The 15,481-nt window shown below is 53.4% G+C and overlaps 1 protein-coding gene across 2 annotated transcripts in view; it reads left to right on the forward strand.

Annotated features, from left to right (window-relative positions):
• Window positions 1–15,481, forward strand: part of LMO1 (LIM domain only 1) — a 40,363-nt gene that overhangs the window by 3,925 nt on the left and 20,957 nt on the right. The window contains exon 2 of one of the 2 annotated variants that reach the window (XM_045065857.1): window positions 638–897. The exons of the other annotated variant lie outside the window; for it this stretch is intronic. Within the exon in view, the coding sequence (XP_044921792.1) occupies window positions 873–897 (25 nt within the window). The 5' untranslated portion in view covers window positions 638–872. The remainder of the gene's footprint in view (window positions 1–637; window positions 898–15,481) is intronic. 2 annotated transcript variants of the gene reach the window in all.

Below are 15,481 nucleotides of genomic sequence, written 5' to 3' on the forward strand. Positions count from 1 at the left end.
GTACCCTGCAGAAGGCTAACTTTGCCAAACAATCCAGGAGGTAACAAGAACCCTCCGGCAGCGCTGGTAGGAAGGGAGGGTACGAGATCAGAGAAAGATCGCCTGGCTGGGAGGACGGTCAGAAACTAAGGCTGACGGGGTGGGAGTGGAAGACAAGGGTGGTCCACAGGACAAATATCTAGGATGAGGACCTTGGGTGCTGCGCAGAACCAAGCGCCAAGCTAGGGCCGAGTGACCTCCAGGTGGCGCTGCGGAGCCGGGCAGCCGCGCGTCTCCACTCCCCATTAACCCGGGAGGGAGGGGGGCCTCGGGAAATGTGTGCATTTATTCAGTAGCAGAAGTGCAAACCTCATACATTGAGGGAGAAAGGCAGCGGGAGACGGCCGCCGAGATTCCCCCATCTCTTTGAATATAATTTTAGATTGAGATTCAGATTAAATCCGAGGGGAAAACACTTTATGAGGCTGAAAGCTGTGTCGTTGCCAGAGCCAGGGTTATGAGCTATCAAATGCAATTACATTAAGACAGATTATACTGGGCAAATTGAGCCATTTAGAAGGTGAGAATCAAAGAAACGGCTCTGATCCTCTCTTCCCCCTTCTCTCTCCCTCTCCCTCTCTCTCTCTCTAAATTGCAGTTCGTAGTTCCTTGCAATTCTGAGGCACAAAAGTAGGTGAGACTGCTTTTGTATCTGCGAAGTGCTTCGCTCCTGAATGTAATTCTAGCTGAGTGCAATCTAGGTTAAGAGCCGGACAAGCGGGTAATTAGAGCCCGCTCGCTGCCCGAGGACCGGCCGCCCCGCCGAAGCGCGCCCAGAGTCGGCGCCCTTCTCCCGGTCAAGCCGAGCTGCGGCTGGACACGGAGCGCCCGAGATGATGGTGCTGGACAAGGAGGACGGTAGGTGGCGGGCGGGGGGTCGACGCCCCGCACCCCCTCGTCCCCCCGCGGTGGCGCGCGGGAGCGCACGCCGGGGCGCACAAGCGCCAGGGTTGCCAGGCGGGCTGGGTGCCGGGGCCCGGGCGCGGGGGCGGCCAGGTGGGGCCGGGGGAGGGGTGATTGAGCCGGAGGGCGGGCGGTGCGCCTGCCGCGTGGGGCTCTGCGGGGCCGCGTGCAGGCTCGAGTCCCCTCGGATCTCCGCGCAGTGGCGCTCAGCGAGCGGCGTCTCGTCTTTGCGGCCGCTCCTCTCACCACAGCCATCTCCCTCGCGCCGGCCGGGTAACCCAAGAGGAAGCCAGAGCTTGCGGCCCGCGGGCGCGTGGGAAGACCATGCTGGCCCCGGGGTGCCCGGCGAGCGAGGAGAAGGCCCCCCCGGCCCCTGGGGAGACAGACGCTTCTTGTGCCGGCCCACTGGGTCCCAGTCCCCTGAGCGCGCAGGCGGGAGTTTGGCCCAGAGGAAGAAAGTGTCCCGCCACTGGCCAGTAGCACTGTGCAGGCGAGGTCCTGGAGAGTGGCATGAACCTGACATGGTCAAGAGCCTCAGTGCACCCCAGAAGTCAGAACACAAGGCCCATGGTTGCTGGAAGCCTCTCGAAGATGGTCCCATAGACCCTAAAGCCTTCCTGACTAGGAGTGCCCTGCAGAAAGGGTCCTGGTGTGTTCAGGAGAGGTTGGGGATCATAGCCCACTTAAAGATAAAACCGGGTGGGTGCCTCCTGACCCAAACGCAGAGGCCAGTGGCCACACAGTAGTTGTTCCTTGGCTGGCAGGGGCTCTCCTTGCCCTGTAGGTGATGGTTGCCTGGTGTGTTGGTGCTATAGGGAGGTGAGGATAGAATTGTTGGCACTCATGCTGTCACCTGATTTCTACTGGTAAGGAGCTGAGAAGGTGGTTTGCAGTATGTCACCAGGAATCCTCTTGGATTAATGGTGGTGGCCGTTCTCTAACCTTCTACTAGTGAGTCTCCCCTAGGCTTGTGCCCTCAGCCCACCAGGTCAGTGGTGTTATTGTCATGGTCACTGGGTGAAAATTCCAAGTTAAGTGACTTGCTCAAGGTCACACAGGATGTACACTTCGCTGCTACCACAAGCTGGGGTTCCTAGCCTCCCCACCAGCCCTGAGACCTCCATCAAGGAGGGGCATTTAAGGTGTCTGGCCTGGGGGTGGCATGTGGGGTGGCCTTGAAGGCTATTTCTCAGCGTGTATACAGTAAGAGAGGAAAGGGGTGACTAAGTGCTTCTGGCAAAGGGGATGCATTTGCAAGAGGTTGGCCAGGGTCTGACCTCCATCTCTAGTATGCTTGTAGCATTTTGGGGCCCTCTCCCAGGATCCCTATGGGGGCCACCAGAGGACTAGGCTTCTGCAGGTGTGTACAGAATGACAAGGAGAAGGACCTGGTCAGGCCAGACGGAGGGAAGAAGCATTTTGTCATGCCCAGAGCTAGCCTTCGCTTTCGCTCTTGGTAAAATGAGGGGTTTGCAGAAGTCAGCGCAGAGGGCCCTTCCTCAGTATGTGGGGGTACTCTCCTGATGGGAGATATGAAATTCAAGGCGTGTCTTTAGCCGTGGCTATTTGGCATGCTTATTCCCCAGGATCAAGCCAGAACTGGAGAAAACCCAGGCCCTGTACATGGGAGGCCTCAGGCGGGGAGACTGGTCTCATGCAACAGAATGACCCCACCACTGCCACCTAGGTCGTGCTCTGTGCAGGCACCCCAGAGTCCTTTTGAGCTCCGCGATACTCCAGATTTTCAGATGAGCCCTGAATAGGAATAGATACCTGGAGGTCATTTTAGCCAGTCTCCTGCCTCCAGACGGCAGTGCACTGCAGCTGCCCTGGGCATGGATTTTTTCCCCTAGTCTCCACCAGATCTGCAGAGGAGAGCTCGTGATGCTTCTCAGTCCCTGGCTTAGTTTAGTCGGAACAGAGTGGTGCCTCCTGCAGTTCATACCACTGAGCCCTGGGGCCCAGAGCACCAGGAAGGTAGACAGCTGGGGTCCCGAGGAGCCATCCGGTTCTTGTCCTGCCCAGCTCAGAGGTGTCCTCCAAAAGCAGTCTTCCTGCTCCTACATCTGCCCTCCACTCCCTATTAGAGTCTGGTATCCTCTAATTCCAGGAAACTCTGAAGGTGGCACCTTCCATTGGGGAAGGGAGAAAAACTCTGGATCGACTCACCTGTCTGTCCGAGCCCGCTGCCTAATTTCTTCCTGGCACTTATGCCCTTCCAGCAGGCAGCCCTGTGGGCTAGGTGGCAGCCTTGCCCCCCAGGGCCCCCAAGAAGCATGTACCTCCAGGATGCAGCACTGCACCCTTTGTCTGGCTGCAGCAGGGACTCGGGGCCCTTATTAACCACCCCCAATGCCTTTTCTCCACCTGACAGCATCTTGTCGGAAGAGGCCGGGGCTCCTCTGGTTGAAGTCAGGTCTGCCAGCTGCCGAGGACCAAAGCTCTTGCTCTGCTGGGCTGCAGGGCTTTCATGTTGCACTTCTGAAAGATAATAAAATATCAATCGCTTTGCCGTAGCAACGGGTTTAAGAGACTTTCTGAAGTATTGAATTGTCAGAAAAAAATTTTTTTTTTTTTTTTTTTTGCTTTTAAGCACAGTGCATTATTAATAAAGTAATCCATTAGGTCGAGCAGTGAAGGGCCACCACAGAGAGGAAAGATCTGTTTTGCAAATGGTTAAACTTCTGGTTTTAAGATTAATTGCTTTCATTTGGACGCTTGCTCTTGGCCTAGCCATCTCCACTTTACTGGAACTCAGGGTCCGGGCTTTCTAGATGCCGTCGGGCATGCCTGTCAGCAAAGGAAGCCCTGCTCCAACTTCCCCGGAGAAAGAGCCCTTCTCTCCCTGGCACAGGTACTTGAACTGGCAATCAGCTGGGGGCCTTATGGGGAAACTTGTAGGCTCAGGGGAGCAAAGGGCACTCCTGCTCTGAAACAGATTAGCCCTCAGGCCATTGGAGAAGGGGGCTTGAGTACTCAGAAACAGGCAGCAGAGGGTCCAGGCAGCCCCAAGAACAGGGAGAGCCTTGGGTTGTGGGGGACTGGGCAAGAGGGGATGTTGCAGGTGCCCTCTTGGGGGCTGCTGGCCTGTCCCCAGGTGCATGCTGGAGAAAGGCAGGTAACCTGCCTCTGCCAAGGACCCGTAGGAAGACGGGGCTGCCCACAGGAAACAGCAGGCAGGTTGCAGAACTAAATACCAGACACGATTCTGAGAGCATTTTGAATAAGTAAGATTGCCTAAGGAGAGTGGAGCTGGCCTGAGGAAGGCCAGACAGTGAGTCTTCAATTGTTAATGACCGCTGCGAGTGTGGCCTCCACAGTGGACCTGGGTGACCTGCCAGGGCGGCTCTTGGCTATTCCTGGGTACCGACCAGCTTTTGCTCAGCCATCAACAGGACCTCCTGGGCTATCCCATCATGCCCTGGAGTGCAAAGAGTCCCCAGCGTCTCTCCCAGCAGAGTGTGGCTAGGACCCTTCCTGGCCCCAGAGATGGAGGCAGGGAGTGGGCCGTGATGCTTGTCCACTCCGGAGACCCCAGCGGGGTGGCAGGAAGGCAGTGCCCAAAAGGCACCGCTGCCTACTGCGGGTGTGTAAAGGTCTGGTGAGGCCAGTGTGGGGGGCACTCGGGCTGACACCTGCCCATGGCCTAGAAGAGGAGGGTCCCCATCTGTACCGCCTATGGCAGCTCTGGCAGCAGCTACCTCCCAGCCTTTGGAAATGAGGCTTTACAAATCTTGAGCAGCATGTATGAGCTGCTTACCTTTCCTGCCTCAGTTCAGCTGGGCGGAGAGCCTATAGAGACGGGTCTCCCTCACCCCCTCCCAGAGCCTTGCGTAAAGAAGCAGGTGCTTCTCTCTGTTCCCCGCTCTTCTGTTCATTTGTCCACACAGAGCACTAAGGGGGTGGGGGGCGGGGGGCGGGGGACAGGGAAACAACATAAATTGGTCTGTCGTCCAGAATCCATGTCTCGCTAATGTACCCAGATTAACTCAACTGTAAATTGTCTCCTTGGATGGCAGTGTCTTGCTAAAAGTTTCCCATATGATTCATGATTTGGATTGCTTTTAACGGCTATTGGCTAAGCAAGCCGGTGACTGTACAAGGTGATGCAATTGGCATTAGTGAGGGGAGGCACGGGAGCGTGTAATGCAGTCAATACTGCATTAACTACTGATGCCCAATTACAGGGAGTGGGAGAGAGCCTTTCAGGAGCATTAGGACTGGGGGAAGCTGAGATCACTGGCCGCCGCTCGCCTAAAAGCTTCACCCTTTGCGTGCCGGGGCTTGGTGCTGGTGTGGCCACTTACTTGGCCTCTGCGGCTGCCTTTCTGTCTTACTGTCTCTCTCCTTCTGGACATGTCCCACATGATGCTTTTTAGCATGTGGAAATGTGCATTCTCCCAGAGCCCGGGTCTGTCTCTGGTCCCTCAGAGAGCTGATTCCCCACCCCAGCCAGAGTCCAGAATCAGACCTGGAGGCCACCCCACCCACTCCCATTTAAGGAGCCTCCCAGCAGGGCCCATTTGTGAGCAAGACCAAGAACAGATTTATTTTGGTCTGTCTTCCCTTGGGACGACAGATGATGGCCAGCCAGCACTGGTGGCCGCCCCTCTGCGGTCCTGGGCAGAGGAACGTGAGGTTGGGCCTTGGCACGGTGGACTGTGGAGCGTGGTTGCCAGAGTTGGGAAGTGGCCGTGGTTGGACAGGACCTTCTCTGAGCCCAAGACAGAGCTGGGGAGCCTACTGGGGGCATGGCCCAAGCCAAGGTGGGGCTTCCAGCAAACATGGGCTGCCTCCAGAGCTGCCTCCACCCAGGGCACAGCTGCCTCCAAGTAGCCAGCAGGCCAAGGCTGTTGTTCAGACCCACCTTCAGGGCCCAGAGGAGCCCCCTATTGGGAGGGCCAGCAGACAGGAAGGAGTTAGAGAGCAAGGTAGAGAAAAGAGCATCGGTGCCACAGTGTGCCAGGAACCAGTGGGCTGGCTGCCACCTCCACTGTCCTGCTAAGCTCTGCAAGTCTGTCATGTCCACTGTGGGTTTGTGCCCCATGCTCATCCAGTGCTGAGGTTGCTCTGCCTCTCTACCTTCTCATCTCTACAGTGAGAACAGCTGCATCTAACTGGTTGGGGGGCTAATTAAGATTCAATGAGATGGAGTCCATGTATACGCTTGATAAGCCAGGAAGCCTCCTGCCTGTGTGAGGTGACTTCGTGCTCCACCAACCACCCTGTGATCAAGTAATCCGCTGCCCGATGTGGTGCCTTGTTCACTCACTCTCCCTCTTCCGTTTATCCATCATGGCCATTGATCACGGCTGTCTGTCCAGGAGGGAGGCTGACTTCACTACTTACCACCACTGGCCAGATTCCCCAAGGCAGGTAGTGTTGTAGGAAGGAGCTTCCGAGACCACTCTCTGCAAGTGCTTCCATCTATAGAGGGATAGGCAAGGCTGAAAGTGGGCAGGAGGGTTGCCTGGCTTAGGTCGGGAACCTGGGGTTCCTTTCAGGGTTCTCTGCCCAAATTCCATGTCCTCTAATCCTTGCCCCGAGGCATGATGAAGCTGGTGGTAGGAAAGTCTGATCAGGAGGAACATCACCTGTCCTCTTGCCAGGTGCCCGAGTATCCCGCTTGTGGCCCCAGCCAGCCTGCTGACTGCCCACAGGACACGGTTCCATCTTCACATTAAGTCCTGCTGGCAGCTACTGATAGGCACTAACCTGGCCCAGGTCTTCAGAGCAGCCCCAGAGATGCATATAACATATAGCCCATCCTGCCTGCCCGCCCTGCCTAGAGTGGAAGGACAACTGAGGCACGGAGAGCATCCTCCCCTCCTCAGGCTTAACTCATCCCGCTGCTGCTAGAGTGAGTTTGCCTGGCAGGCCTGCATGCGGGATTGGACCACACCAGTGGGGTCAGCTTGTATGGACCTACGGGAGCTGATCTGGCACATTTCCCCCCCCAACTCTTTAGTTCAGTGGCATTATACTGGTAGCGGGAAATGAGCCATGGTGGGTGTATTAAACTCATGGATGTTGAAGGAGCCAACTGTGAAGTGTTTATCAGCACACAACTGGATGGCATTCATCTGGGGCTTTGGCCCTACCCTGTTTCTGTTCTGTCACCACCCAGCCTCTCCCTCCGGCCTAGCACCTTTCTCCCAGCTCTCACTACAGCCAGGGCCCTGGCCTGGGCTGCCCTGTCATGTGCCTGAGACCTGCTGCCACACTAGCAGTTGGTCTTGCAGGAGCCTCTGGATGGCCAAGGCTTCTTACAGACTGTTCCAGGCCAGGCTCAGAGTCTATCCACCCTCCCTAGTAATAAGCTGGTGTCCTGTTGGGGTATTCATTTTGTGTTTTGTCTAAGGCAGGTGTCCACAGAGGCCGACACAACTTGGGGCAAATTAAAAGCAGGGGGTGTGAGAGGAGTGAGCAGGCTGGTCTAGGTTGCCAGGGCAGCTGTCCCAAAGAGCAGGCCAGCTGGGTCATGTTGCATCAGTAGCTCCTACCTTCCGCCTCTTCCTGGCTGAACTTCCTGGAGCGGCCAGTGTCTCCAGGCACAGCCTGCTGGCATGATTCAGGAGACCCGGGTGCTAGTCCCAGCTGACTCCAGACAACTTACTGGACCTCAGTTTTCACATTCTGTAATGGGAGCAATACCTAACTGGCACCTAATATCCATGTACACTACTTGATCAACCAGGAAGCCTCATGCTTCTGTGCAGGGACCTCGTTCTCTGCACAGATACAGTGTGATCTCTTTGGCTTCAGCCTCCCAGTCTTTAGGGCTCCTATAAACACACTTGCTATGGTGTTACTGAACTCTTGCTGGAAACTGGGGTGTTGTGCTTTGCACGTGTATCAGTAAGTTATTGCTGCATAACCATCTACCCCCAAACTCAGAGGCTCAAAACAAGCATCCATTTAGCTCTTGAATCTGTAGGTCAGTGCTCTAGGCTGGGCTTGGCTGAGTGGTCTCTCGGGTCTCAGCAGGGCTCTCTTGTGCCTGGCAGATGGCCAATCTCCTGGATGCTGGGGGTACGAGCATCCCTTGTTGTCCAGCAAGCTCTTCTGGCCTGTTCTCATAGTAGAAACAGGTCAGGAGGGAGAGTGGAAGTACACAACGTTTCCTGAGTCCTGGGCTTGGCTCTGGGAGGCTTTCGCTTCTGCCACATTCCTTAGGCCAAAATAAATCACAAGGCCAGCTTGAATTTGGGGGCAGGGTGGGGGTGGTCAGATTCTGTTCTTGAAGGGAAGAGGTGGAAAGTCACATTGCAAAGGGCGTGCATACTACCAGCAGGAGGGGTAGAGAATTGGGGCCATTTCTGTACTCATTCCACCAAAGCATCTTCCACGTATGATCTCATTGAATACCCTGAACCACCCTAGGAAAAAGCCACACGTATTATCCTCATTTCACAGATGAGAAAACTGCCATACAAAGAGACTGTGTAATTGGTCGCGGGTCCCACGCTTGCAAGGGCCAGAGTTCAGGCCATCTTACTGCAGCAGTGTGCTCTGCAGCCTTCCTGTACCAGCTGGCGGACTTGGAGGTGGGCGAGAGGGACACTCGGGGAGGGCTCAAGGGAGAGGGGGTGGAGCCAGCAAGAGGATGCCTGGGGACAAGGGGTGGGAGGCTGGTGGTCAGGGCAGTTCTTCCAGGGAGCTGCCATTGGATGGCAGACCCGGAGGGGAACCACAATGAGGTCAGCCCCCTCTGCCTCCTCCGGTTTTTCTGCTCTGCCCTGTGATGCCGCTGGACAGGTGGAAGGGGTGAGCAGCTCCAGTGCTCGCCAGAGCGGACTCAAGTCTGGGTCTATATGCAGATACAGCCAGGCGGGAATCAATTCATTGGTTAGCCCCTCGCCTCAAAACGGGGCGGTAAGTGGGCTGGTGAGAGGCCTGTGTACATTCATAAACCAGCTGATTGAAAAGCAATATTTCAGATAAATACAAGCCAGCGATCTATCAGTGGTTGTAATAAAACCCAGGCTTCAGGCTGTGATTTTATTTTGAAATAATAAGAATTGCTTGATTCTTTTTACTTGAGTTACCATGGTAATTCCGGCGTGGAGCAGTGTTATATTGATTTAGAAAGTGGACAGTAATATTTCTTTTGTGTTATTCTGTTTCTAGGCCTTGATTTCTAATTTCCACTTGGAGATTACTTTTATAAATTTCTTAAGTCCTTCCACTTTTTTTCCTCTCACAGTATAATTTTCCTCTCATACGCCACTATGTTCTGAGCTTATTGGTTTGCTCTTATTTTAAATTAAACTTGCTGGTTTCAAATATTGAAATGACATCTTTGTCTGTGTCTGTACTTTGGTTTAGCAAAATATTACAGTCTGACGCTTTCTGCTTAATAATTTAAGGGAGGCATTCTGTCGGCCCTCACTGGGTGCCGATAACTTATGACTCAACCAACACAGGCCTTAAACTCCTGACATTTTAATATTGTGTGGCGGGAGCGGCTGCCCCTCTGCTCAGAGTCTCAGTGGAGAAAAACCCGGGTGGGAGGGAGACCTGTTCTTCCCACGTGAGAGGAAGCAGCTCTGGCAAGGGGTTCCTGCAGCCCATGGCCTGCACCTACTCTGTCCTGTCTCTCCCCTCCCTGAATCTTTAAAAACTCTCAACGCCTGATCCCTGGTGTCTGGGAAGGATTGTGTGGGGGCTGCCTATGGGTGTCATCGGATGCTGGATCTCTGTTTCTCAGCTTCGCCATTTGTTAAAGCATGCGGAACTAGCGTGGGCTTTGAGTCAGACAGACCGTGTTCACATCCCACCTCTGCGACTTATTGATTCTGAGTAGTAAGTTGCGATAGTAGTTATGACCCATCAATGGGTGTGGTCACGAACCACCTTTTAGGTCCGTCAAGCCTTCAGTAGGCCAGGCTCTTGCCGGTCTTGTAGACAGTTGGTATAGTTGCCTAAACTTTGTCAGGTCTTAGTGAGGAGCAGGGGAGAAAGTGGACGTGGTTATACCTTGAAACACTTACTCTGCTCCAGACACACGTGGGGTTTGGAGCCCTGGCAGGATCGCTCTTTGGAAAGGAGCCTTGGCTTCAGGAGGTGGGTTGGCTCCGCCCACTTTCTTGCCTTCCCAGCCTGGAGCAGGGGACTCTGTCCTCTGGGCTCCTCACAGTACCCCACAGCAAGGACTGGACTCCTGAGGGAAACTCACAACAATATGGCTTATAGGGCTGAGATGGGTCTGCAGGATGCCCCCTCTGTGGCCTGAGGAGAGGCCCCTGTCCTCTGTGGTATGCCAACGCTTCGTTGACATAAAGACATGAAGACATATGCGTTGGCTATGGCTGCGTAACAAATTATTTCACAGATTAGCATCTTTAAACAGCACTCACTTGTTAATCTCATTTCCGTGGGTCAGGAGTCCGGGTCCAGATTAAGCTGGGTCCTCTAGCACAGACATTTTTGCAGACCGTAATTAAGGTGTTGGCTGGGGCTGTGGTCTCATGTCAAGATTCATCTGGGGATTGAGCTTCCCAGTTCACTCATTTCATTGTTGGCGGGATTCGGTTCCTCCTGGGCTTTTGGGCTGAGGGCTTCCATTCCTCACTGTGGATCAGGGCCAGCCCTCATTTCCGTACCACATGGGCCTCTCCAACATGGCAGCTTGTTTCCTTAAAGCCATTGAGAGAGTGTCTGCTAGCATGCAGGAAATCACAGTCTTTTATAAGATGTGACACATCTGATCACAGATGTGACATTCCATCACTCCGGCTGTATTTTCTTCCTTGGGAGCAAGTCACTCAGCCCAGTTAGAACTCAAGGAAATGGGGGGATTACACAAGGTTATGGACACCAGAAAATGGGATCGGTGGACCCCATCTGAGATATCAGCCTACCGTGAGAGGTCAGCAAACTCTGGCCCCAGCCCCCAGAGAGGATGAAACGTCAGCTCCATCCCCGGGAGGCCCATTGCCTCTGCCTCACACCACAGAGGGCCACAGATATCTCAAGGCTTTTCATTTAATCTTCGCAGCCCCCTTGGGAGGCTGGGAGATCGAACACTAGCCCCATTTTGCAGAGGAGTAGGTTGTACTCAGAGAGGGAAAGACACTTGCTAGGATAGCCCAGCAATTCGGTCTGTGGCTGAGTTCAGATGAGAACCAAGCCTTCGTGGGCCTGGGGAGGTAGTGGTAAAGGCACTCCCAGGCCTCCCTGGCCTTGGTGGTGAGAGGCACTAGCACTAACTGTAAGCACACACAGGGACCAGGGCCACATATGGGAACAGTTAGATGCCTCGTGTCACAGATGATAGGTTTGCGGAGGACACTGGGGGCCTGCCACGCAGCTCTCTGTTATCCAGAGGCATCTCTTCTCACTCACTGGACCCTGGGAGGAGGGGAGAGTTGTTCCTCCCTGAACCAGTCTTCCTGCGGCCATTAGACTGAGGCCTCAACCCCTCTCCCTAGCTGTTGCCTGGCCAGGGGGAGCTGGCATCTTCGAAGCAGCCCGGGCAGAGATCACTTGAGCAGTTCTTCACATGGGAGCAGGACTGAAGGAGGCTTTCCTGTGGGCTGGAGCCCAGGGCTAGGAGCCAGAACTCCTGCATCCACAGCCTGGCTCCCCCCACCCCCACCCCCGCTCTCAGTCTGTCCCTGGGCAGGTGCCCTCTGCTCTCTGGGTCTGTGCTTCGCCATTTACATTTCAAGGGTTGCGGGCTGCTTGCTGCCCAGTGGTACTGTGTCTGGAGATAGGTCCATGGGGTAAGGTGTGTATTGAGGCCAAGGCCAGGAGAAAAACCATCCTGTCCAGGTTTCGTGTCTTTCTTTGTTGTCCTGGGGTCAGAGAAGCAGAGAGCTCAGGTGGGAACATCTGTGGCCTCTGGCCTTCCACACATGGTCTTGCCACATTTGAATCCAGGTGGGCTGTCTTATTTCCAGCTGTTCCCAGGCAGAGCCTCAGCTAAGAGGGAGAGGGGACCCCTGAAGCAGGCCCAGAGCCTGGAAGCCAGTGAACCAGAAGTCACAGCCTCAGGCCTGAAAAGACCCTGGGTAGTTATCCCCCTCCCTCGACTTTTATGTTGGGGAAACTAAGGCGCCAAGAAGCCTCTGTGTCCTCTCTCAGCTGAATGTCTCGGAGATACTGAGTAGAAGAGTCTGAAGCCCGGCAGAGGCTGCTTCTGGTCCATGACAGGAAGCCAGGGCTGTACCTCATCTTTTTGCCTGTCAGTAAGAGGCTGTCTCTTGAAGGCAGCTGCTCTCACTGCAGCCAGAAGCTCTTTCCCATCTGTGAGGTGTCTTGGCAGGGGCAAGGGCTCTGGAAGAACCGAGGGCAGGGACAGCTTTCTCTCAGGTACCAGGTTCTGACCTCATACTCAGCCCGGGTGCAGAGTGTGACCTGCCTTTCTGCCCCATGGATGTTTTCACACACTTCTTTGATCCTCAGAATGCTTTATCAGATCAGTGCTAAAATATGCCTGTGTGTGAGAAGAACATTGCATTAATATTATCAAAAACATAAAAGTAAAAAATATGATCTAGGAAAAAAAAATCAAAATTGGTTGAAATAATTAACACAAAGCAAAACTGGCAACAGTTAACACTGCACCTGGCAAAATATGTTATTGACTAAAAATTGATGGAGGAATCAACTCTCCCTGAGAAATTTTAGATCTGCCAAAGTTGGCTCAGGAAATATTTTTTTGGTAGAAATAATTATCACAAAAGAAATCTCAACGGTGTCAAAAGCTGTAGTTCAGGGGCGCCTGGGTGGCTCAGTGGGTTAAGCCACTGCCTTCGGCTCAGGTCATGATCTCAGGGTCCTGGGATCGAGCCCCGCATCGGGCTCTCTGCTCAGCAGGGAGCCTGCTTCCTCCTCTCTCTCTGCCTGCCTCTCTGCCTGCTTGTGATCTCTCTCTGTCAAATAAATAAATAAAATCTTAAAAAAAAAAAAAGCTGTAGTTCATAAGATTTAATATGAGCCAAAACTGATCAGGAACCGAATAGTCACTTTAAATTTAAAAATAATCGATCCCAATGAAAATAATTGTAATAAGGAATTTTTTTTTAATTGTTTTAAGGGGCGGGGGGAGGAACTTCAGTAAAATAAGAATAGGGAAAGGGCAAAAAAAATCTTAAACATTAGTGAATAGAAAATTGATCAAGGAATCAAACTGACTTAATGAAGCTCATTAACAATTACTTTCTTGATGAAAAATCATCAGTGTTAGTATAATTCTTACTAAAATATATGGCTTAGGGGCCAGTTCCTAGTAGTAGATGCTTAGCACTTATTTATTAAGTCAATAGTGAGCGAGAATGAATGAACAGGCCAAGGAGGTTGGAAGGGGAGCAAAGAGGAGGATCACAAGCATAAGCAATCTTTGTTCTAGAGAGAGGACAGACTTACACTTCTCTCTTTTTTTCTTTTTTTAAGATTTTATTTATTTGAGAGAGAGAATGCACAAGCAGGGGGGAGAGCAGAGGGAGGGGGAGAAGCAGACTCCCCACTGAGCAGGGAGCCTGACATGGGGCTCAGTCCTGGGACCCCGAATCATGACCTGAGCTCAAGGCAGACGTTTAACCAACTGAACCACCCAGGCGCCCCAGACTTACAGTGTATTAAGACTTGTACTACTCAGGCATGTTTTCCGGCACCAACCAGCAGTTCTCCAATTCTCAGGGCACACAGACTGGGTGTCCTACAATTTAACTCAATTCTGACGCTATCTAGTATTAGCCCCTGCATGTTGAAGGCTCAGTCCCACTTCGAGACTGCCCCCACTTCGGAGGCCAATCACAAATCCCAGTTGTCGTCTCTACTTCTGATCAGGGTTCCCACGATCCCCTCCTCAGGTTAGAGAATTTTCTAGGAAGGCTCCCAGAACTTGGAATCATTTTCTTACATTGACCCATTCACTGTATAAGGATACAGATGAAGACGTATATAGGGTGAGGTTCCGATCCCAGGAGCTTCTGTCTCTGGGGAACTGGGTTCTACCACCCTCCTGGCACCTGGATGCAGTCACCAATCCAGAGCTCATTAAGTCTTGTTCAAGAGTTTCTATAAAGCTTAACCTCCAGCACCCTCCCTGTCTTTCCTGGAGGTCTGTCAGTGCATAGGACTGGAAGTTCCAGCCCTCCTATTGCTTAGTCTTTTTGGTGGCCAGGCCCAGCCTCATCCTGAGACTAGTTGGGGGGCTCACCTTAAATCACCTCAGGAGCATAAATTCAAGTTTGCTCAGAAGGAGCTCCTCACGAATCACAGAAGATAGCCTTAGCACTCAGGAAACACCAAGGGTTTTAGGAGCTCTGTGCCAGGAACCAGAGACAAAGACCAAATACATTATACCACAGCTACTATGGGGAAAATAAATCAGAGGAGATAACATTAGGAGCAGCAAAAACAGCTCATGATGTGAGGGGGAAGTATTCTTCCTTTTGAACTTTCCAGGCTCTCGGCCCCTACCCCTCCAGCCTCAGACTTCTCCCTGTCCCTCTCTCCCTTCCTCACTCCATTTCTCCTTCCCTCCCTCCCCCCCTTCCTTCCTTCCATTTCCTGGTGAGTCTGCAGTCTGGGCATGTGAGGGGACTGGTGGGGCTGGAGGTCTGGGTGATCAGAGGAGGCAGCCGAAGACCAAGAAAAGAAGGGTAGAGGGCATGGCCAGAGCTGTGGCCTTGGGAATGTGGTGGCTCATCTGACGTCTCCCAGGGATCAAGATCCCAGTACCAGGGCCTGAACTTCTGGAGTTGAACCCCAGGGAAAACAGCCCCAAGGTCCTGTTTGCAAACTGGGCCTCACCTTCCTCTGACCCAAGGACCCTTGCTTGCTCTTCCCAGCTTTGGCCTGAGGCCTCCCCTGACCCTCCCCTTCCTCTTCTGTTGCTGCCCCATGACCAGACATAGATCCTAGCTTTCCAGGCTCCAAAGGAATGATCTGAAGCCCGTGGGCCTGAGGCAGGCAGGAGAACACCAAGGTAGGGAAGCAACCAGTCCAGACCTGCCCAACCACCACCATGGGCCAGCTCCTAACCACTCTGCTTTGTGTGATCAGTCCTTAAAGAGTTTCTTGGTTGGCCCTCCCAGCTCTGGGCCAGTTTGCTTTCTCAGATAGGCTTCCATGAGAGCTCCTGATTTGGGGGAAAGAGCTAAGTATTTCTGCCTTCTCTGTGTCTAATATAGTCCTCTCCCTAACTACATATATATCTAAGATGGGCCCTGAGAAGAACAGAATCTTTGTGTCTCAGGGCACCTCCGTGTGGTGCAAATGAGTCGAAGGTCTTGCCTTGGCAGTGAGCTGGCTCTCAGGGGCATCCGTGGGTGGCCCTGGCTGGCTGCCCAGGGCCTCAAAACCCTCCTAGCCTACTCTATCCTGTCTTGGCGCCACGCCCTCTGCTCTCCAGGGCCCACACTCCCAGGAGCTCTGCCTTCTCTTACAGCAGGGAAGGCTTTTAATTCTCTCCTCTTGGGGAGAGGAGCCTCCAGAGCCTCTGCCCAGGCACCGGTGGAGAAATCTCTCCAATTCTCTAAGAGAAACAGTGGCTACAGGAGAGGGTGACAACTTACGGCAGAGGTGG

The sequence above is a fragment of the Mustela putorius genome, unplaced genomic scaffold (assembly GCF_011764305.1).
Source record: "Mustela putorius furo isolate JIRA1106 unplaced genomic scaffold, ASM1176430v1.1 tig00003859_pilon_pilon_pilon, whole genome shotgun sequence".
In the NCBI taxonomy this organism is placed as follows: domain Eukaryota; kingdom Metazoa; phylum Chordata; class Mammalia; order Carnivora; family Mustelidae; genus Mustela; species Mustela putorius.